Source organism: Hipposideros armiger, unplaced genomic scaffold (assembly GCF_001890085.2).
Source record: "Hipposideros armiger isolate ML-2016 unplaced genomic scaffold, ASM189008v1 scaffold_337, whole genome shotgun sequence".
Taxonomy (NCBI): Eukaryota; Metazoa; Chordata; class Mammalia; order Chiroptera; family Hipposideridae; genus Hipposideros; species Hipposideros armiger.
This window is the reverse complement of record NW_017731687.1, coordinates 760,093-783,186: the sequence shown is the minus strand read 5'-3', so window position 1 is coordinate 783,186 and position 23,094 is coordinate 760,093. Positions and strand designations below refer to the sequence as shown.

At 47.1% G+C, this 23,094-nt stretch overlaps 1 protein-coding gene across 7 annotated transcripts in view; it reads right to left on the bottom strand.

Annotated features, from left to right (window-relative positions):
• Positions 1–4,330: 4,330 nt before the first annotated feature.
• Positions 4,331–23,094, bottom strand: part of SLC2A9 (solute carrier family 2 member 9) — a 147,730-nt gene continuing 128,966 nt past the window's right edge. For 5 of the 7 annotated variants that reach the window (XM_019661171.1, XM_019661173.1, XM_019661174.1 and 2 more), the window contains one exon: positions 20,701–21,218. In XM_019661171.1, coding sequence (XP_019516716.1) covers positions 20,964–21,218 — 255 coding nt within the window. In that variant the 3' untranslated portion in view covers positions 20,701–20,963. Of the gene's footprint in view, positions 4,452–20,700; positions 21,219–23,094 lie in introns of those variants that run through there. The other 2 variants (XM_019661176.1, XM_019661177.1) reach the window with 2 other exon arrangements.

The window sequence follows — 23,094 nt, the reverse complement described above, 5'->3', positions numbered from 1 at the left end:
GTGTTCTATTTGTTTTGGGTAGCTCTTGAAAGAGAGCTGTCCTTTCTGTGCAAAGTGGCAGGAAGCCCTTTTCAAAGGAGACCTGAGGAGAAGAGGGGGCTTCAAAAATGGATTGAAAACAAACTCAAAGGCTCTGGGACTTCATTACTGCAAGGTCCTCCTGTAGGGAGAGAGGCTGTTAAAAGAAACTCAAGAATTTAAGCAACTTCTGGCAAAATGAGTTGGGCATTTCAGGCAATAGAGAATGAGCATCAGACCAGGAAGCAAGAGATCTGGGTTCGGGTCCCAGTTGTGTGATTTTCAGTAAATGATTCAACATTTCTGAGTGAGAGCCCCTCCTCTCTAGTAATGAAAACCATGATTACATTACAGGGTTATTATTAATATAAAAAAATGCTTATTTACTAGAATTTACCCCATACCAGATGGCATACTTGGACTTGTGCCCAGGGGTCTCATTGATTATGTAGGGGTTCAGAGTGAGTCACACCAAGAGGTGCCTCTGTGGCATGTGGATTATTGTGGGCTCAGGCAACGAAGACCCTGTGGGCTGAAGAGAAACTTCTGCCAGCCCCCCACCAACCCCTTAACTACCCAGGAGAGCTTGAATTATGGGACTTGCCCATAATAAGAGATTATCAGAGATAACCTTTTTTGACCTATCTATACGGCACGGCAAACTAGGGATTACTGAACATCTGTTTCTCTTATCACCCTGAGAATGTCCTTTCTCCCTTCTGAAACCCCACGGTGCCTAACCTCATCCCTAGCTCAGAACGTCATATATGCCTCATTTTCCATTTCTCTCTGAACCTCTCTTGTATGTGGGGGTCCCATAAGTATGTACATGATTCAATTTGGTTATTTTCTCTTGTTAATCTGTCTTACTAGACCAGCTGAAAGAGCCTAGCAGGGTAGAGGAAAGTTTCTTCCTCTCCCACAATCCTTAAGATTAGCTTGCTATGGTCTGAATGTTTGTGTCCCCTTACATTTTATACGATGAAATCCTAACCCCCAAGGTGATGGTGTTAGAAGGTGGAGCCTTTGGGATTAGTGTCCTTGTCAAAGAGATCTGAGAGCATTCCCATCCCCTCTGCCATGTGAGGTTGTAGCTATAGCAAAAAGATGGCTGCCTTGGAAACACTGAATCTCCAAACACCAAACCACCAGCACCTTGATCTTGGACTTCCCAGCTTCCAGACCTGTGAGAAATACATTTCTCTTGTTTATAAGCCACCTCGCCTGTGGTATTTTGTTATAACAGCGTGAATGGAATAAGGCACAGCCCTGTGAGTAGGTCTACTTGTTCCCATTGTACAGCTGAAGATGCTGAGGTTCAGAGAGGTTATGTTCCCTGCTCAGGTAGCACAGCTAAGAAGTGATGAGATGGTAAGTCAAACCCATGCCTGTCTGACTTCTTACTATCCCACACAGTAAGAATGTGATGATAGCAAAAGCAAACCCACCCCACCCCAGAAGTTCCAAAAATGTATTGATTGCCTACTCTGTGCCCCTGTGCTAGGAACCCAGAATTAAAGATGGATTAGCATCGTGGTCTCTGCTTCCATGGACCTGATATCATATTCCGTGGATCTCTCAGAGGTCTGGGAGGAAAGGGGGTCTGGTGGTGGTGGGAAGGGGTCGGAAGGTGATGTTTTTGGATTCAGCTTTGGACTCATGTTTAAGGTGCATATGGGCCATCCAGGTAGGTGTATGGGGTTAGGACCACAGCAGAGTCTAGATCTGGGACCACCAAACATCAAAGATAATGGTCAACATTGATTGCTTAATTTGTGTCAGACATTGAGCCAAAGGGCTTCCGGGTATCAACCCATTCAGTCCTCACAATGATACATGACATAGCTGCTAACAGTATCCCTGCTGTGCAGAGTGGTGAGGGTACCTGCTTTCCAACCACATACAGGTGACAGCAAAAACCTCAGCGACAACAATTCTTCTAAGTCCCAGGGTCTTCCTATTTGATGATTCACAGCTCAATCTAGCTCAAGTGCCAATGTCCCCTCTGTTTGGAATCACTTTCAGCCTCTTAAGACCTCCCCTGCACCTTTGGTTTGCTTCATTTGAGTTCTTCTGGACTCGGTGTGTATCAGAAATTTTCTCCTAGGGAGCGTGAAAGCATTTTCGTGATGGTTGGGTTGAGGGACCCTCAGGAAAATACCTTTGCATGCCATTTGAGGGACTAACGCCTCAATTCCTGATCCAAAAGGCAACAGGAAAGGATATGCCACCGGGAATGTTAAAGGATGCATTGACCTAGTCCTAGCACAGGTCTCCCAGCCCCTGTCCTGTTTCCCTGTAAAGTCAAGGCCATGTTCATGCTCTCTGGCCCCAGAGGACCTCAGGGGCAGCAGAAAAAGCATCCTGAGCAGGAGTCCTGATGGCAGTGGTATCGGGGCTTGCTACATGTACGGGCTCCGTGCTAAAAGTTTTCTAAACAGGAACTCATTTAACGTTCACAGCAAATCCAAGAAGCAAGTACAAAGAAGACTACCGCTCTCCAAATGCCAAGAGAGAGGAATGGAGCGGGTCATGACTTGCCCAAGGTCACACGGTGCGTGTGGCAGATCTGCGGCTCAGACCCAGGTAGTAAGACTCCAGAGCCCACTCTCCTCACTACACACCTGCCCGCTGTGCTTTTGGGGACCATGTTCCTGTGGGGGAGGGGAAATGCCCCCCTTCTCTTGGCTCCTATGGCTGGTTGAATGAATAAAATAATATCATGCAGATCAATAGGAAAAAAATCAACTTTAATACATATGCACACGCAATTCATATTAGCACGGAGAGTTACAAAGGCAGCGCATTTTCCAAAAGCAAAATGAGCTGGACTAAGGAGAAGGAAGTAAGGCAATTCATGGGGAGCTGAAAAGAGTTAATGTTTAGTAAAAAAATGTTTGCTGGCCAGTTAGCGACCATGAGTCACAGAGGACTTTGATCAAATGGGTTTTGCGTGTTCTTCCCTGTCTGCCACACCTGGTTCAGATTAAACTGTAGCTCCTTCCTGGAACGGGCTTCCTATTTTGCATTCTTTTAGGCAGTTAGCGAGAAGGGCAAAGGTTCTTCCTGAGCCTCCTAGGCCTTAAAAATTACCAGATTAAAATAATCAATATCCCAAAAAGGCGTATTTTGGGGTGGCAAACTCTGCCCGAACCCACTCCCTGAGTCCTGGGGACCAAGGGCAGACCCTCAAATATCCCATCCTGGTATAGCAGTCCCTGCCTCCCCTCCCCTCTTCCTGTCCTACTCTCCCCTCCTCTTTTATTTTCCCCCCCCCCCCCAGCTCTCCCTTCTCCTCCCCTCTTCTTCTCTTTTTTTCTTTTCTCTTCTCCCCTCCTCTCCCCTCTTTTCTTTTTGTTCTTGTTCAGCCCTAAAACAACCCTTTGAGGTTATTAAGACCATTTTTCTGATTGCAACATTGTCATCTGTAGCTGCTGCCCAGACCATGCCCGTCTCTGCAGCTCACTTGGCCTGTGGTTCTCCTGAACACAGAGTACCCGGTTCACCTGGAGGCAGGAAGTGGAAAGGGATTCCACGAATGGGGTCAACACAGGAGAAGCAGACCTCGCTGGGAAAGGGGCCCGGGCACTCACATTCATATGGGTGTGCAAGTGACCCACGGGAACACTGGCGCCCTCCTGTCCCTCCCTCTGCGAGGACTTGTTGACTAGCTCCAGGTGCCGGAATGGCAGGGGTAGCACGATACAGGCTGCCCAGAGTCAGGGGGAGCGGGGACTGACTGGTTCTGGTGACAGAGGTTGAAAGTCCCTGGTGCCACCAGAGCCGTGAGAAAGAAAAGTGTAGAGGCGTTCAGAGGGTGAGTTCCTGTCGCGTGGGGCATCAGGAAATACTTTGTAGTTAAGGTGGCATTTAAAATAGCCCTCAAAAGCTTTATAGTATGAGAACAGGTGACAAGGGGAGGGGCAAAGAGGTGAGAAGGAGCAGCAAAGGAGCACAGGCCACAGGTACCTTGTCCCTTCCGTTCGACACTGAAGATGTTTTGATGCTAGAAACAACATTTTAACCATAAGCATATCAACAGCGACAGGTTTTTCCCTCGCAAGTATTTTCTAGAGTAAAATGGACTGAGTCAATTGAATGCATTGATTATCATTTCATCAATGTCTTCTGCCACTGTGTCTTCTGTTGGGGGGGGAGGGGGAGTGAGTTATTTTTAGCCGTGTCTCATTGAAATTTGTGATTGCCAGTTTTATTTTTTATTGATGATTTATATCAGCAATAATCATTACGATCACATAAAAAACTAATAATTTGGATGTCATTTAGCGGAGGCATGAGAAATTCGTGAGCAAATCTCCTCAGGATTTCAGGATCGGCGGATGGTCCCGGAGTGAGCAGTTATCCCGCTAGCTCGGTTCTTTCAGACACCGCCCATCAGGCTGCATATCGCGTGCTCCTTGGTTATACTGTGGCTGGCGCAGAGAGATACACTGGGTCAAAATAGTGGGAATGAAAGACTCACGGTCAAGGTGGTGGGGTAAAAAAATGTGGGCTTTTATTTAGCCTCAAGGGTCTGGAGAGAGGAAAGCACAATGCATGTATAGCGGACTCCCCGGGGGCATCTGTCACCAGTGGGCAGAAGGGTGCTTGGTCTTCACAGCAGCCCAGAACTGAACACTCCAGATTCCCTTGTCGTCATGGCTAAGAGCTCTTTGAATCCAGGCAGGTGGTGTAAACAGTGTGGAAAGAGGTAGAAGACGGCGGTTTGGATTTTGCCTCAGCTACTCACTAGCTACATCACCCTCGGTAAAGCTCTGCTCTCTGACCCTTTGCTTTTATATCTGAAACACGGTGATGATATCTATCTCATGGGATGCTGAGCACAGCTCTTGGCACTTAGTATATAATGTACCATAGACTGAGTCTTTCACGAATGAATTGCAGAGTAAGCACTACGTAAATGACAGTCTTCCTTCTTCTCTCTCCTTCTCCTCCTCCTCCTCCTCCATTCTCTGAAAATCTATCCTTCTGATGGGGTCTAGGGCATGCTACCCCCAAATATGGTGCCTTGGCGTGTTGACTATCCTAAGCTGAAGGACTTCGGGAAAACAGCAGAAGCAGTAAAGTCGCCCTGACCGCCCTCCAGCCCTTCTTCCCACAAAGCAGGAGATAAATGTGCCATGCGGCAGGTCCCCTCCCTGTACCAGCAGAAAGGGAGATATCCTTATCATCAGACACAGGGAATTTGGGGCCAGGAAGGGTGTATGATGGAATCTTGTTACCTTTTCACTATTTACAACCCCAAGCTCAAATCCCTTTGTCTTGTCAAGTCTTCACACAGTGAAGCCTTAGAGCTCTGAAGATCTATCCTTTCACATGGGAAGCTTTGTGCCTCTGAGCCTTTGCACATGCTGTTCCCTCTGGTAGGAATGCCATTCCACCCTGAAAGCTGGTGGACTCTGTTTCACTTCCAGCTTGAGTGTCCTCTCTTCTGTGCAGCCCTTCCCCATGCTGTCCACCCAGACGGCCAGTCCAGTCCCTGTTCTCATGCCGCCACTTGATGATGAAACCTTGTTTATTCCTTGTGCCAGGCAGTGCTTTTTCAGTTTCGAGGTGTCAACCGAAACTCACCTCCAAACTCACCTCTAAAACATAAGGGTGTTTTATTCGCTTTTGAAACTGCAAAGACCAGGATGTGACTGAATCGGAAGGCTCAAAGGTGTCTCCTTTCACTCCTTCTATCTATCCCCCTCTCTCCTCTTCCTCTCCTCCTCCTCCATCACCTTTTGTCCCTTAGGGCACCCCCTTGGAGGTCTGGGTAACTAACCCCAGCTTTACCCTGCAGCTCCGTCTCCTGTCTCTTAATCCGAGTCAGATGGTTTCCCTCTGGTTCCGAAACTCTGACATCTGGGTTTGGTTGTCTGTGACCCTGGAGGCAACAGAGGCAGCGAGGAGGTCAGTCTGGCTGGAGTGTGAGGGCTGGAAGGAAGTCAGTCCAGGGAGGCCATGGAAGCCGGATGCTCGTGGGCTCTGAGTGCCAGCCCGAGAGGGCTGGGCTTTGTTCTGCGGTGAGCATGGGGGCGCCACGGAGGGCCATTCAGCAGCAGCGTGCAAAGCCATCAGAATTCTACTGTAGGCAGAGAAGTCGACAGGGCGTGTAGGGGATGGAACAAAAGAGTAAGAATTACGGTGATGGGAGACTGTCCCGCTGGCCGATTTTATTTTGTTGTGGGGCAAGGTGACGGGAGCGCACGAATCACAGGCTGCTGAGTTCTAGGACTGAGAACACAGAAAGGAGTGGTGGTACGGAGGGGATGGCTACCCACACAAGCCCTGGTTACTACGGCAGGCTGAGCAATGGGCTCCGAGGCGGGTCCCATCCCAATTCCCAGAGCCTGTGAATGTTTCCTTATACTGCAAAAGGGTGACCATTATCCTACATGGCAAACATGTGATTAAGTTAAGGATCCCGAGATGGGGAGCTTATCCCACATTATCCAAATGGGCCCAGTGTCATCGCCCAGGCTGAGCTGCTCCGGGCACCCTGCACAATGCTTGTTCCTGAGCTGCTGGCTGACCCTTCAGGCTGACTGGGACAGGCTTGCCCATCTGGTTTGGTTGGAGGGTTACTTCTCTGGTCCTTGGAGGCCTATTCCCAAGCTTTGCTTGACTGAGCAGTTCAGAGTCTAGTGTTGTACGTCAAATAATAATAAATATGAGGCCTTAGAAAGAAATCACAATAAATCACTTAGAGGAGTGTTGCCCCTGCAGGTTGGTTCACTCTAATTTGCAGGCTTCTTGGGAGAGAAGCTTCGTGCCTGACACCCAGCTTGGAGAGCGCGAGTTCACAGCAGCTGTCAACCTGCACCGAGTGCCTCTTCTCTCATCATGTCAAAGTGTTTTCAGCTGGAGGAAACAGCAATTAAAAAAATCTACATATGCCAGCTTTCCTTTGAATTACCTTTCCTTTAAATTATACAGCCATGCACTGTAACTGGCCTGCCTCGCTCTGCCTCATCTCCTCGCTCTCCTCGACGGGTCAGCTGCCTGGTGAGGCTCGCCCAGCTCTTTCAAGATTCCTAAACCATCTCCCACTGGTTCACATGAAATGTGGGAAAATGGTCACAAACATTTTATGTTAAAAAGGCAGGTTATCAAAAGGTGGAAGCAACCAAGTGTCCACGGATGGATGGATGGAAAAACAAAATGTGGTCTGCACACACAAGGGACTATTATTCAGCCTTTGAAAGGAAGGAAATTCTGACGCATTCTACAGCACGGATGAACCAGGAGGACATTATGCTCAGTGAGATAAGCCAGTCACAAAAGGACGACTATTATATATATGCTTCCACTTATATGAGGTATATATATATATATGTATATATATATATATATATATTATGAGCAAGATATCTCTCTCTTTATATATATAAGGAAGGTTTATATATAAAGATATCTATCATCAATTTATTATCTATCTATTTGTCTATCATCTGTCTATCATCTATCATCTATCTATCATCTTCTATCTATCTATCTATCTATCTCTATCACCTTCTATCATCTATCTATCATCTATCTATCTATCATCTTCTATCTATCTTGCTCACAGGAAACCTGTGTTCTCAGTTTTTGTCTCCACAGTCCCCAGGGTTCCAGCCCAGTGCCTGGCGCCGATCAGGGGCCGAATAAAAGTGTGTGGAATGAATGAATGGCTGGACCACCAGAGGCGGCTGCATCCACAGGAAGGAGAGCAGATGGGATGTACTTTTGTCCCCATCCCTCCCTGGTCCTTGGGAGGGTTTTAGCTGGGATGGGTGTGTGTACCCAAGCACCAAAGTCTCTCGGGGCTGCAGGCACAGAGGGGAGTAGTTGGAGCTCCCTTGGGTACCTCAGTAAACTGGCCATGGGTGCCTTTGTCTCTTTTTTTCCCTAAAGATTTTATTGGGGAATTGGGGGACAGGAACAGCATTGGGGAATTGGGGGCAGGGAACAGACAAGTTGCTGTCCTTTTGTTCTTCAGTCTAGTTGTGGAGGACGTCGCTTCACTGGCCCATGTGTGGGATCCGAACCGGGGCCCTGCCGCTCAGAGCTGGCGTCCCAAGCCAAGTCCTAACTAACGCACCACTCGGCCGGCCCCTGCCCTTGTCTCTTATATTCTGAGAAGTACCCTCGGTGTATACTGTGTCCTAGCTGCTTGCTTAGCCATCAGCCCAAACACTCCACTGACACAAAGCACCCAGCTCAACTTCCCAATTACTCTAGACCATTTGCAAGGTCACGAACTGTCACGGTCACATATCCCAACACCCACTACAATCAGGGCCTGCTGAGAAGCCTAATTTTCTTCATGAGTTATTTATAACCAAATCATAGAGGGAATCATTATGCGAAGAAGGCTGTTCCCCATCCTCTCCCAGGGTTGTCAATCTCTCCATTTCACGTCAAGCTCTGGCTGCAGTCATCAGCCTTAATGAATGGGTTGTGTGGATTGGAAAGTGCTAAAGACAAGGAGTCTTGTTACTCTTACCCTAAGATGCAAAGAAGCCCAGGGATCAAGGGGGCCTTAGACATTTTCTAGTCTAACCATCCCATGTTAAAGATGGAAAACTTAAGCATCAAGAAGTTAATTGTTGAAGTCAGATAGTCAAATAGTTATGAAAAGGGCCAGGACTTGGAAATCTGAGTCTTCAGTACTNGTAAACTGGCCATGGGTGCCTTTGTCTCTTTTTTTCCCTAAAGATTTTATTGGGGAATTGGGGGACAGGAACAGCATTGGGGAATTGGGGGCAGGAGCCCAGCTCCAGGTCGAGCTGTTGTTCAGCATCTTAGCTGTAGAGGGCACAGCATCACTGGCCCTCATGTGGGATCCGAACCGGGGCCCTGCCGCTCAGAGCTGGCGTCCCAAGCCAAGTCCTAACTAACGCACCACTCGGCCGGCCCCTGCCCTTGTCTCTTATATTCTGAGAAGTACCCTCGGTGTATACTGTGTCCTAGCTGCTTGCTTAGCCATCAGCCCAAACACTCCACTGACACAAAGCACCCAGCTCAACTTCCCAATTACTCTAGACCATTTGCAAGGTCACGAACTGTCACGGTCACATATCCCAACACCCACTACAATCAGGGCCTGCTGAGAAGCCTAATTTTCTTCATGAGTTATTTATAACCAAATCATAGAGGGAATCATTATGCGAAGAAGGCTGTTCCCCATCCTCTCCCAGGGTTGTCAATCTCTCCATTTCACGTCAAGCTCTGGCTGCAGTCATCAGCCTTAATGAATGGGTTGTGTGGATTGGAAAGTGCTAAAGACAAGGAGTCTTGTTACTCTTACCCTAAGATGCAAAGAAGCCCAGGGATCAAGGGGGCCTTAGACATTTTCTAGTCTAACCATCCCATGTTAAAGATGGAAAACTTAAGCATCAAGAAGTTAATTGTTGAAGTCAGATAGTCAAATAGTTATGAAAAGGGCCAGGACTTGGAAATCTGAGTCTTCAGTACTGATTTCAGGTGTAATCACTTATAAGATGTGTGATTTGGAGCTAGTTCCGAGTGTTTGGGGGCCTGAATTGTCCTTTCTGGAAAGCGGGGAGTAGGATACCTATTATCTGTGATGATTAGAGATAAGGTGTCTATGTAGCCGGTAGATGCTACAACAATGCTATAGCACAAGAGTTAGTGTCAGAATTACTGTCCTCTTCCCATCACCCACATTTCGTCAACAAGCTTAAAGCTGTTGTAGAAGAACAGACTCCCATCCCCTGGCTCCGTGTGACTCACTTTCACTTTTCATGGGTATCGGATGAGTAGGATCACGTGGAGGTCGTAAACTGCGGATAGCGAGCCACACGCGGCTCTTTGGGTACGTACACGTGACTGAAGTAAAGTTGAAAATGAAAATAAAACCATCATAGTTTCATTTATAAAAATTTTAAAGGATATTATTCACATAATGGTGATTTCATTTGTTTTATGGCTCTCAACTAATTTTAAATTGTTGTGAGGGACAGGATTGGCTCTTCCGTCTTAAAAGTTTGCCGACTCTTGGACTAGACAGACAGAAAATGCCAGCAGAAGCGGGTGAGAAGGAGTTGAGGGAAAGACATAAGTCACCTCATGATCTCCATGGTACCCCCTCTTTGACATGTTCTCAGTCTTGGGTAGACTGCTCTGTAAATGCAGCGTCAGTGCTCCTTCCTGCAGAGACTGCTGCCTTTAGGGATTGAATTGTGTCCCCCCCCAAAATTCCTAAGCCCCAGTACATCAGAATATGACATCATTTGGAGATAGGGTCTTTACAGAGGTGATAAAATGAGGTTATCAGGGGGCTCCTCATCCAATACGACTGGGGTCCTTATGACAAGGGGGAATCCGGACACAGACACAAACAGAGAAAACAATGTGAAAACACAGGGAGAGACAGCCATCCACAAGCCAAGGAAAGAGTTTCCAGAAGGAACCGATGTTGCCAACACCTTGATCTTGGACTTCCACCCTCCAGAACTGCAACGCAACAAATTTCTGTTGTTCACGCTTCCCAGCCTATGGTATTTTGTTACAGCAGCCCTAGCAAACTAGTACAGTCAGTTACGCTCCCTGTAGTTAGAGGTCTGCAAGGCTCGTTCTCATGGTGCTACATCAGCCAACAGGACACAGACAGAGGCTTGGAAGGCACTTGCTAACTGGGCTTTGCCGACTAGCTGCTTTTGGAAACCCAGCTTCTGCCTCATAAATAAGACACATGGCTCAGTTACCCCGATTGCTCCAGCTGATAGCCAGCGAACCAGCTGGCATGTGAGGGAAGCCATCCTAGGCTCACCTCTCAGCCAACCCACCATCTGACTGCAGATGCAGTAAGTGGCAAATCCAGCCGGGATCAGCCCAGCAGAACCTCTCACTGGGTGGTGCAGTCACGAGCTGAATAAGGCTTTGGAGCGGTTTCTTATAGCTATAACTGTAGCTGATCGAGGGCAGCTATGCCCTAACAGAGAAAAAGCCAGTCCAGGGCGTGTTACTGAGCTGGTTACCACTGTGGGTCCAGCCCCAGCAGGAGACACTGTAGGAAGCTGTGCAGACTTTATGTCAACACTGTCACTCTGAGGGACACTGATTCTCATCCGCCTTTGTTGAGAGTTGTTCCCATGGCATCAACTCTCCTGAACTTCTGGCCTGTGGGGCTAGGCCAGCTTCCGTGTCTTCAGAAGAAGCCCTGAGGTAGAAGGCTGAGAGGCCAGGCAGCCCTTGAGAGGAGAAGCCTTCAGGGTGCTCGGGAGCTGTCCATCCTCGCAGCAGCTGAAGTCAGAGGTGGGCCGAGAGGGTGTGGGGTGATCACTGGTGGCATCTACTGCAGATGGGGACTCTCAGTTACCACATGGTCAGTGCGATGGCAGAAGAAGGTCCGAGGTGGGGAGCCTGCCTCAAGCAGGTGGATTTGAGGGTGCTATGTGAACTCCCCGATACAATGCACCGTAACGGTCACTCGTCATCCAACTCAGGGGATCCCTTCAATCGTGCATATTTCAAGCAGAGGAGGAGCAAACACGGACTCAGTGGTCTGGTTGGGGAGACGTGTTTGGGCTGCCGAGCTGGGGAGTCCTTCATTCCATTCAAATTGCTCATTGGAGGAGGCGGCCCGCGTGGCTAAGTGTGGCTGTGCTCCTGCTTCTGTAATGACGGGGGTTTCTCAGCACGAGACAAATGCTTATCAGCTGGGCTTATTGACTCAGGGACCAGACCTTTTAAATGGCCATTCCAGGGGAGGAATAGGGATGTGTGTATAGATTTGATTAGAGACAGGGAATTCACAGAGTAAAGGTTTTGGCAGAAATATTTCATGAACAGGCTTTAAAAATAAACCCCCAAAACACTAGAATCCAAAATGAGAAGAAATGAATTTCAAATAGTGGTGGTTTATGGATACTGAAAGAACGTGGGAAATGCAACATGGGCATAGGCCCGACCCCAGCAACGCTTCCCAGGGTGCTCAGGGGACAGGCAGCACCACGCTTTGGAGAGGAGGGCCCCGCAGGAGGCACTGATGTGGAAGGCAGCCCAGAACATTCTCTTCCTGAGGGAGTTGTGATGCTCGTTAGCATACTCATTTCCCCAGACGATGGGAGTAAGCAGAGCCCTCTTGCCTAACTCTGATTTCACAAAGGTATAGGAACGTTTAAATTGTCAGACCCCAATTAAATTCCTCAGGAACGCTTGGTAGACACTGGCCTACAGGAATTAGCCACAAACCCATTTCTGAGACAGGTATGTGGTCCGAGAGTTGGTGAGGCTTCCTTGGTGAGTGTCGTGGCAGGAGGATTGGCCTGGAATCAGAAAGTCTGGACCCTGGGCCTCGCTTGCTGTTTGATCTGGGCAAGCCACTTAGCCTCTGTAGGTTTCAATCTGTCCAGTTCTTCCTGTATTCTCATCTATAAAGTGAGATTAATAATAGTTGGGTGTTTGAGGATTATCTATGAATTCATGGAGTAGTTTGGCTCAAATGTAAACTATCATTTATCAACTAGGAAACCTTGGGTAGGTCCCAGACTTCAGGTGAATTTTCTCACTTATATAAACGGTACTACTGGGCGGATGACCCTTGCTTTGAAGATTCCTAGTGGGGCAGCTGGGTGAGTTGCAAGTCCCCGGGCATCACATCCTGCCGTCCCTGGTCCCTCCCCCGGCTCAGCTGTCCTGCTTGCTGATCCACGAGGGCACTGGTGCTGCGTTCAGAGGTTGGGGGAGCACCTGGTTAGTGGGGGTTGCAGGGAATGAGGTTGGTGGCGGGTAGCCAGATGCCTTTTCCATGCAAACAGAAGCACTCTGCCAATCAGTGGGAGGAGACAGTGTGGGGATGTGGGGCTTGGTTCTCTCGTCCATATTGTGGCTGAAAGAAGGGAGCAGAGTGGCTCGGGTAGAGGAGGAGGAGCTGGGGAAAGGCTGGCGAGAGGAAGCAGGCAGCACAGCACAGTCCAAAGGACCCTTCAGCCTGACCTGCACGGCTCCCCACACCCTCCCCTCGCCCAGCCTCTCGGAATAAACTATTCAACCTCAGTGAATGATTTCCTCATTGGTTAAAGGGTGAGACTAATATTTGCACTGGCAGGGTCGCCATGAGGATTAGAGATAATTCCTCTGAGGCACCCAGCACAGCTCAGTAAATTACAGCTACTGTATCAGTGTCAGTGGTTTTCAGTGATCGTGACCGATACATCCTAACCTACCCACCCAACCAAGTCCTTCATCTATGTGACGTGTTGCTAAACCAAGGCTCCCATTCTAGTGTCATCTGCATGATGACACCCTAGAGATAATTTTGTCCAATCCACCGATTTGTAGGTGGACATTTGAGATCCATGGGTAACAGTTTGAGTCTATTTTTGCATTATTATTCTCTAGTCACCCAATCTAAAGTCACAACCCAGACACTTCCTGGCACATCACCATGTACTAATTATTTGCCTTGCGTTCATCACTGTTTGGTTTTTGTGTGTGACTTATTTCTTTATTATGGTCCATCTCCTTCCATTTGAATGTTAGCTTCATAATAGCTGGAAAATTTCTTCTTTGCCATCATATTGCCAGCACTTGGAACACTGTTGGGCACATAGTAGGGACACAGTAAGCGTCTGGTGAATAAATGGATTGTAATTCATGAGTGGCGAGGAGCCATTTTCTGGGTTATAGTTGCCAGCTTTGTGACCTTGGGCAAGTTGCTTTTCTAAGCCTCAGTTTCTTCTGAGGTAAAGTGGGGACAACAACGCCTAGAGGCACAGCACAAGCTCAGGCATCTCCAAGGAGATCACAGGGACATCTTGAAGGATGTGATTTTTGCAGATTCACCATGGTCTGGCTTTTAGCCTTAAAGATGATATCTTCTTAGTACCTGAGAATTCGTTGGACTTCGGGGTGACTCATCCCTACTATTCTCACAAGAGACTGATGGATATAAGTCAGCTATGATAATTTACTATTTTTTGCTATGAAAAATAGCATTATTAAGAAAACTCAGGGTTTGAATTGATTTGACCAGTTTGCTGGAAGCCAAGTTATAACGAGAAGGCTGCCTGGGCAGTGAGGAATGAGAAAAAGGGGTAGGAGTTAATTGGTGTAAATATTTGTCATTTCTGGCATCTGGCTTTGAGAGTTACGCATTCATTTCCCAAACCAGGAGCGAATGGACAGGTTGAGTCCGTGGGTCAGGGCATCTTTGTCCTTGAGGGGCCAATGGGCTCTGCTTTTGATGCTTGGAGCTTTATTTTTAGGCTTTTATAGCTGATCAGCATCCCCCTTATGATGGACAGAGCCTGCCTCAAACTCTGCTAGCTTTAATTTTGTCTTCTGAACACATTTTTCCATCCTCTTCTGCCTTGCTGGGGACTCCCTCCCTGACTCCAGATGGCTCTGGAAGAGTGGTCAGTTAGATGCACTACCTACCCCAAGCCCTCTCCCTTGCCAACTATTTCCGGGTAGAGCATGTGAGCAACTCATCCTCCCTGACCACCATGATGGACCTGGGGATATACAAGGCCTGACAATTAAGTTTGAGAACTTGTTGCAACGATGTTGCTAACCCTTTTTTATATCAGAGGGATTGTTCATTATGAATTTGTACCAACTGAACAAACAGTTAACCAAGTTTACTCTTTGGAAGTGCTGAAAAGGCTGCGTGAAAAAGTTAGACGACCTGAACTTTTCGCCAATAATTCATGGCTCTTGCATCACGACAATGTACCAGCTCACATGGCACTGTCTGCGAGGGAGTTTTTAGCCAGTAAATAAATAACTGTATTGGAACACCCTCCCTACTCACTTGATCTGGCCCCCAATGACTTCTTTCTTTGCCCAAAGGCAAAGGAAATATTGAAAGAAAGACATTTTGATGACATTCAGGACATCAAGGGTAATATGACAACAGCTCTGATGGCCATTCCAGAAAAAGAGTTCCAAAATTGCTTTGCAGGGTGGACTAGGCACTGGTGTCAGTGCATAGCTTCCCAAGGGGAGTACTGAAGGTGACCGTAGTGATACTCAGCAATGAGGTATGTAGTACTTTTTCTAGGATGAGTTAGCGAGCTTAGTTGTCTGACCTCATACGTGCGACCTGGGCAGGGAAATCAGAATCTTTGTGAGGTTGATATCTAAACATTGCAGGTGACAGATTGTCTGCAAAGCTGGCCGCAATAACCCCTCCCATCCCATATTCCCCTTTGTGATGTGACTTTAGGTGCCTCCCATCAAGAGATGGAATCTACTTTCTCTCCCCTTGAATCTGGGCTGGTCCTGTGACTTGGTCTGATTAGTTGAAGAGATGCAGTGTGAGCTCCGGGCCTCAGCCTCTAGAGGCCTCACAGATTCTGCTCTAACTCTCTTAGAACCCTGCTGCTCAGTGAGCAAGCCAGGCTGGACCGTCCTGGAGTCTGAAACACTTGATGCAGAGAGAGACCATGTAAAGAGGAGCCCACACATCCCAGCTGTTCTAGCCTTCCCAGTTGAGGCCCTTGACGTGTGGATGAGGCCATCTGAGGCCAACCAGCCTCCAGCTGACACCACCTGACCACAAGTGCCTGACTGAATCCAGAGAACACCATGTGGAGCCAAAGAACTCCCCAGGTTGCTCACTCATAGGACTGTGAGCAGAAAAATGACTGTTTTTTTAAGCCACTAAACTTTGGGGTGTTTTGTTCCACAGCAATAGAAAACTAACACATTGAAAGAGAGATTTTTTTCCCCATTGGGTGGCCAAGCTGAGAAGGTGCAAGGCTGATGCTACTGGAGAATGCCATATTGAGAACTTAAGTGGAGAAAGCGAAGCAGAGGTCAGCAGAGCCAAGAGATGTCAGAGACAGGGCTGGAACCATGGACGACGTTCTTCAAGCCCCCGAATCCAGCCAAGGCTTCAGCTGGTTGCATTATTAGACTTCCTAGTTAAGCAAATGAAAAACTTCCTCTTTTAAATTTTAAGCTAGCATGAGTTAGAATTTCGTCGCCTGCATCGGAGAGAGTACCATCTGATACACGTTCATTTTCTGGGTGTATCCTGTGCTATTAGGGTTCAGCCGAGCTTTACTGGTCTGCTGACTTCTAGTACCTTTAAACTTAGTTCCTACATCTGTCAACATTCTATGGTTTCAAAAAATTGCCTTATTCACAATTAATTTGTTCATTTAGCAGCTCTCTATTTAGTACTTACTATGTGCAAGCAACGGTGGTAACTGCTGGAGAATTAGCAGGTAATATGACATATCCAGTGTTCCCAATCTCCAATCCAGGTTATTTAATTAGAATTGTGTTAAATTCCAAGAAGAAAAATAAATGAATGTTTTCAGAGTATGCACAACCCACTTTACAGTCTTGTTGTGAGAACCAAAGGGGATCCTATGTCTGAAAACACCTACCAGTTTCAGCACAAAAATATTTAGCTTTGTTTCCACTCATGGGATAAAACTATAATAAGCCCATTTCTGAAGTATCTGCTCTCATCACTGAAAATACCTTCTTTTACACATTCTTTTCTGATTCTAGATCTCACATGGAATACAACATTTTCAATTTGCCAAATGGTGAGGTAGCGAGTAGCTGAGAGGTTCTGCTCTAAATCCAGGAGGTACACAGCCATGGACCTGCTGGAGGTTTTGGCTTCCAATGCTCTGAAATACTGCCTCTGCCTTCACCACCCACACTTCCTGCTGAGAACCTACGCTCTCTCTTTCCTTTGCCTTTATTACTTCCAAGCCTGCAGTCTCCGAATGCTGTGATTTAATGAGAGGAAATTTACTTGACTTAATGTACAAATTTGCCAGGGGAAGTGAGTCTGATAAGGATAATTACACCCACATCTTAGTGTAAATTACAGCAAATGTTTGAAACTGTGAGCAGCTGCCGCGTCTCTGTCACTCAACGTGGCCTCCATTCTTTGGGGTTCACCACCAGCTAATGAACGTTCAGTGGAAGTGAAATGAGAAGAAGCCTGATTACAATGACCTGACCTCCCAGAGTCCCATCATTTATTCAAGGAAGAAGTAGTATTAGAACAAGGTGTTTTCTGCATAGACTTATGTGTAGCCATAGATGGAAGGTGTGGGCAGGCTCGGTCCCTGGCATATTTAGGAAGTGGTGTTGGTTCCACACTCATGGCTTTTCACAGTCTTGACAAAAACCACTGACCAGCCTGATCTCCCACAGTTACCCTCAGACCCAGGCCAACAGTTTGCCTGCTATGCCCTGGACGTGCCGTTCCCACACCGTTGACCCTTTTGTCTCCATTTTCTCCTTCTCCCCTTTTCAGTCTCAGGAAACCCTAATCTCCATCGGAGGGGCAGCCCACATGCTACCATTCAGAAGCATCGATCCTCATCACCCCAAGTCATTCTCTCCTCAGGGGTTGCATCTCATCCTCTTCATATCTTTATCATGGCATTTATTTCCCCAGTAAATATGTAATGAGCACTTACCAGGAACATGGAGTCCTAAGACAAATCAGCCATTTCTTGCAAGAGCTCAGTGTCTAGTAGGGGAGACATTGGAGACATTCATGTGGAAGTAAAAACGATCACCACAGTTCTAATGCAGAGATAAATCCTCAGTAAAAGGGACCACAGGCTTCAGTGGGAATCAAAAAGTAAGAACCCAGCCAAGGCTGGAGGATCATAGAAAGAGTTCTAGATGCAGGAGTGCCTCAGCATAACCTTTAACGATGAACAGAAGTTATCCAAGTGAAGAGAAGGAAAAAGACATTCTACACCGAGGGCACACCACACTTGTGCTGATTATCAGTGGTTTGTCTTTCCAAACATCTTCTCACTCTTTTGAAGGAAGAGGTTGGCTTCATCCATATTTGTATCCCCATTACCTAGGATAGGTGTGTAGTAGGTGCTCAACAAATGTCTGTGGGATGAACGAAGTGGACTTCACTCCAGAGGACGTTAATTGCTTTTGTTTCATGTATGGGCTCTAAGCAGTGCTACATAACTCAGTGAGTAACGGGAAAATGGAACCAAGAATAATTGGTCTGTATCAACGACCTCTACAATCCACGCCCAAACGTGTCAGTTTAAAGCAATGATAATTATTTCTTGTGATTATTCCATGAGTTGGTTGGGTGATTCTGCTGCTACTGTCTCCTGCACTCACTCATACAGCTACCTTCAGCTGGAGGGTCACCTGGATCTGCTGCCTGGGCTTGGCTGGGACAGTGAAGACAGCTGGGCCTCCCCCTTTATGTGGTCTTCCATCCTCCAGGAGGCTAGATTGAGCTTCCTCACACGATGACATCAGCATTCCAGGAGGGAGAGCCCTAGAGCACAAACGCTTATCAAGCTTCTACTTGTTTCGCATTTTCTGATGTCGCAGTGGCCAAAGAAAGTTGCATGGCCAAGTTCAGACTCACTGCGGTAGGCGATTACACAAGGGCCAGGAGGCGTGTTTCACCAGGGCCATTAATGCTGCAATCCGTCACATGTCAGTGGGTGTCAGGTTGTCACAGTGGAAGAGGTCAACGTATTGGTGTGGCAGGGATACATATCAGTCATTGCTCTGGAGACAAGGGGCTGGGGCCAAATTTCTGAAGTCATGTAGTGCAGTGATAAGCGTATTATACTTGCTGGACTTGGAATGGGAAGAACAGGGTTTGGATCCAGTTAAACAAATCCAATAATATTTACCTCACAGGTTTTCTCCAGCATCAAAGGCAATAATAATGGGAAAGTATTTCGCAAGCTTGAAAAGAAGAGAAATGAGCTTGGTTAGGCAGGAGACCCAAGTCAGCACCACAGACAGCTCCAAGGCCACGTGCAGCCAAGCGCAGTCACCAGATCATCCAAGGATATGAATTACCTGCTCCTTAACCTGGAGGTGCCTGTGCCCCAGAGAAACAACTTGCTGGGTGTGTAAAGACCTGGATTTGCTCCATACAGTCTCATTTGTCTTGGGCTCTTTCCTGTCATGACCTGTATGAATTGAGTTTAGGTTTAGTTGTAAGAGAAATCCTAAGAGTAGCTTAAAAAAGGTAGCAGTTTCGACTCTCATAAGCAAAGGCCATTGCTGGGCAGTTCAGGGCAGTGATGGCAGCTCTCATCCAGGAAGCCCAGACCCAGGACACTTGCTGCCCACTGCCCTGCACCCTCAGCATGTGGCCTTCAAGTTCATGGTCCGAGGAGGGTGGCCCGTGCTACTGCCACTGCATCTATACTCCTTCATTTGCTCTTCCCTCCAACAACGGCAGCTTTGCTGGTGTCTCGCATGTACTAGAAAGAGACTAAAAGGTGTTACATGTGTGAGATTAAAAGTCAGCACTCTTGGGATTCTGAGGAAAGAAGGAAGAGAGAAGATCTCTAAGATGTCTACAAGGAGAAGCAGCCAGGACACTGAATCTACGTAAGGGCTCGTCTGGGTTGGGACCGTGTTTGTGTCATAGACAGACATACCTCATTTTATTGCGCTTCAGAAATATTGAGTGTTTTACAAACTGAAGGTTGGTGGCAACCCTGCATCAGAGCAAGTCTCTTGGTGCCATTTTCCAGCGTGAAGATGCTGTGAAGACTGTTGAAATGACAACAAAAGATTTAGAATATTATAGACACTTAGTTAAAAAAGCAGAGTGAGGGTTTGAGAGGAGTGACTCCAGTTTTGAAAGAAGTTCTATTGTGGGTGAAATGCTGCCAAACACCATCATGTGCTATAGAGAAATCGTTCATGAAAGGAAGGGTGCAGCAACACTTTATTGTCTTATTTTAAGAAACTGCCACCCCAGCCTTCAGCAGTCCCCAGCCTGATCAGTCAGCAGCCATCAACATCGAGGTGAGATCCTCCACCAGCAAAAAGATTGCGACTTGGTGAAGGCTCAGATGATGGTTACCATTTTTTATCAGTAAAATGCTTTTCAATTAAGATATGCACATTGTTTTTTAGACATAAGGCTATTGCACACTTAATAGACGACACTAGAGTGTAAACATAACTTTTATATGCACTGGGAAACCAAAAGATTCACGTGACTCGCTTTACTGCGATACCTGCTTTATTGTGGTGGTCTGGGACCAAACCTGCAGTAACTTCAAGGTATGCCTGTATATCGTTCCCCTGGAGAACCCTGACTAATCTACAGCCTTTCAGAGAAATCTCTTCTAGGATTGGCAAACAGGAGGCACATGTGTGACACTCACTCCTGCACCTGGGCAGACATCACTAATCAACCACCTTGTTCTTTCCCACCAAGCTTAGGTTTAGCTTCAGAATCATTCTTAACATTGTTGTTTTTTTTTTCAATTGAACAGAGTTCCATTTGCAGTGCCTGCCCCACCTGCTGGAAAGCTACTTCTTATATCTGCCTCTCTGGGTCTCCCACATATTGATCCTCTGCTGCCCTCTGTGACACCTCTGCCACTCTGAGGTAAAGATGTTTAGGGCTGGAAGTCTTAAGCCCCATGGGACATAGCCTGGGAAAGGCAGAAGAGCCTGGAGGTGTGGTGGGCTGCTATCAGGCCTGCCTGAGCCTGGCAGTCACAAGGCAGAGCCAAATATTGGAAACAGGCATTTATTGGGAGCTACAAAGAGTCTTTCCACTGAATTCTGAACGCCTGTACCCAGGACCAAAGCCAGCGATCCACGGAGGGTCCAGGATCCAGGCGGAGAGCAGCTCAAGGCTACTTATGGTCGAGCTGGGACTAGAACCTCAGCCTGTGAGTTCCAGGCCATGGAGTCCTTTGTCAGGTCATACTGTTTTCCTTTGAGAAAGCATTCCAATGCTACTTCCCCAATTTCATTTGGAAACCATGGGCTCCGTCACAAAGAAGGCAGCCCACCCATCAGTCTAGAAGAATGTTTGGGCTTCTGAAACGTAGGGTGATTCCTTCCAGCTTCCAGAAGAGTATGGAGGATTCAGCTATGAAGAGTCCACATGGTTGCAATGTCTGACTAGCAAAGGTTTACTTTTAAATACTTAATAATGTTAAGTGTGTAGGGGAATCTGAAATGGTGAGACCGAGCATTTAGACAATCCTGTTTTTGACGTAATTGTCCAGCGTGGAGGAGGAGTCCGCTCCAGGCTTCCCGTTGGGCTTATCATCAGTTACAGCTGAGTCAGTTTTCTCCTCCGGTGGGTATGCTTTGTTCCTTTTGGCAAATGCCTGGCTGATTTCTGCATGGGTTTTGTTTTTGGTCTCGGGCAGGACAAAATATAAATAGACAGCACCTGCGAAGCAGACTGCGGCAAAGACCAGGAAGCAGTAGGTGCCCAGGCTTTTCTGTGGAAAGCAGAGACAGAAAACATCAGAGAGACAGTTACTCACAGGGCCATGAAACCATCTCTGAACAGACTTTTTTGTAGGACAGCTCCCCAGTCATCACCCAGCGCTCCTGGATATAGCTCTGCTGCATGAAGAATGTGAGGCTGGCTCTACGGGCAAGTGTGCCTTATACATGTCTACATAGGCGCTCTCCCATGAGGCAGAGTAAGTCAGCTTCAAACCCCAGGAAAGACGAGGACGTGACAGTCTTTCTTTGTTTCTTTCCTTTTGAAAATGAGGCATATAAAAGTTAATCATCATAAAAGCAAAATGTAATACTACTGAACGTTATCTGAAATTCATATTTACCATTAACCACATTCACCCTCCCCTGCAATATACACATGGGAAAAGTGTTATGTCAAAGGGAAGTGAAATTCCCCAGCTGATAACAAAAATATGGAGCATAGACAAGGCCAAGAAAACACCATTTTTTTAATAATATGCAAAAGATGTAACCCACTGATCAATACTCACAGTCATGTACAAACAAGTGAGATGAGAAAAAAGAGAACTATTGAATGCCATCGCTCTATTGTAGGTATCCTGATTATCACAATGACCCTGCCAACTGCACCTCGAGTGTCTCAGGGACTCGGTCACCTCTGTCGCTCCCGTGCCTTATACGGTGCCTGGTCATGGAGCTTCTCAATAAATGTTTAAGTAAAAGACTACCGCGTCCAGCTGTGACTTTGTCATGCAGCAAACATCTGCTGATCCAATGATAAGGCGACGCTGTCTTCAAATAATATTTCACAAGAAGCAATATCTTGATTTTTAGTCAAGCCCATGCTCGTCTTTGATTTGACTTTTATTTTTGGAGTGTGACATACAGTGCCAAAGCGCTTGATCTCCAGGTCACATCCCAGAGCCGCCCTTGACTGAAAATGAGGCTTTGGTGCCTCGGTTTCCATAGCCGTAAAACGAGGATGATAGTGGCACTTCCGGGGTGCGTGGCAAGGACTAAGGGAGATGTTCTCTAGAGAACATGGAGTAAATGTCCCACACCTGGGAGAGTTTAGCTCTGAAGGTATGTTCCTTCCACTTGTTCACCCAGATTCCATAAGCCATGCAGAAAAACAGAGTATGGGTTTTGAGGTCAACTGGGTAGGAGTCACATCCTGGCTCCATTATTTACATATTGTGTCAGCACTTAAGATGAGCTATTTAAGACAGAGCGTCAATCCACTGATTGAACCTTCCTCATTCTTGACACTGTCACATACACCACATGTTGTTTTGAAGATGAAATGAGATACGCCCGACTTGGCACTGAACATCTCCGCTTGCATGCTGAATCGGTTTCTGGCATATCAAGTCCAAAGCGGAGCGTCCAGACCCCCTCCTGCTCTGGCCAACCCCATCTCAGTCGACGGCATCTCTGCCCTTCCATTTGCTTAGGCCACCCCAGCACTTAGAGTCAGATCTGGCCCCTCTTGACCTCTCGCATCCACACCTGATCCATCAGGAAATCATGTTGGCTCTGCCTTGAAATACATCCCGAATCTGAGCATTGGTCACCACTTTTCCTGCTACCATTTTGGTCCAAGCCACCATCCTCTCTTATATGGATTGTTCCAACAGCTTCTCAACTGATTTCCCTGTTTCTCCCTTTGTCCCCCTTAAGATTATTCTCAAGAAAGAAGTCAGAGCCATCCTGCTAAGCAAAGGACAGAGACTGTCACTCCCCTGCTCAAAACTCACTCTGACCTCCCAAGTCACACTGAGCAAAGCCCAGTCCTTACCATGTCCTCTAAGGCCACTGACCATGGGGCTGCCTTACTTCTCTGATCTCACGCTTCCTCTCACTTCTTCTATTCCAGCGACACTGCTT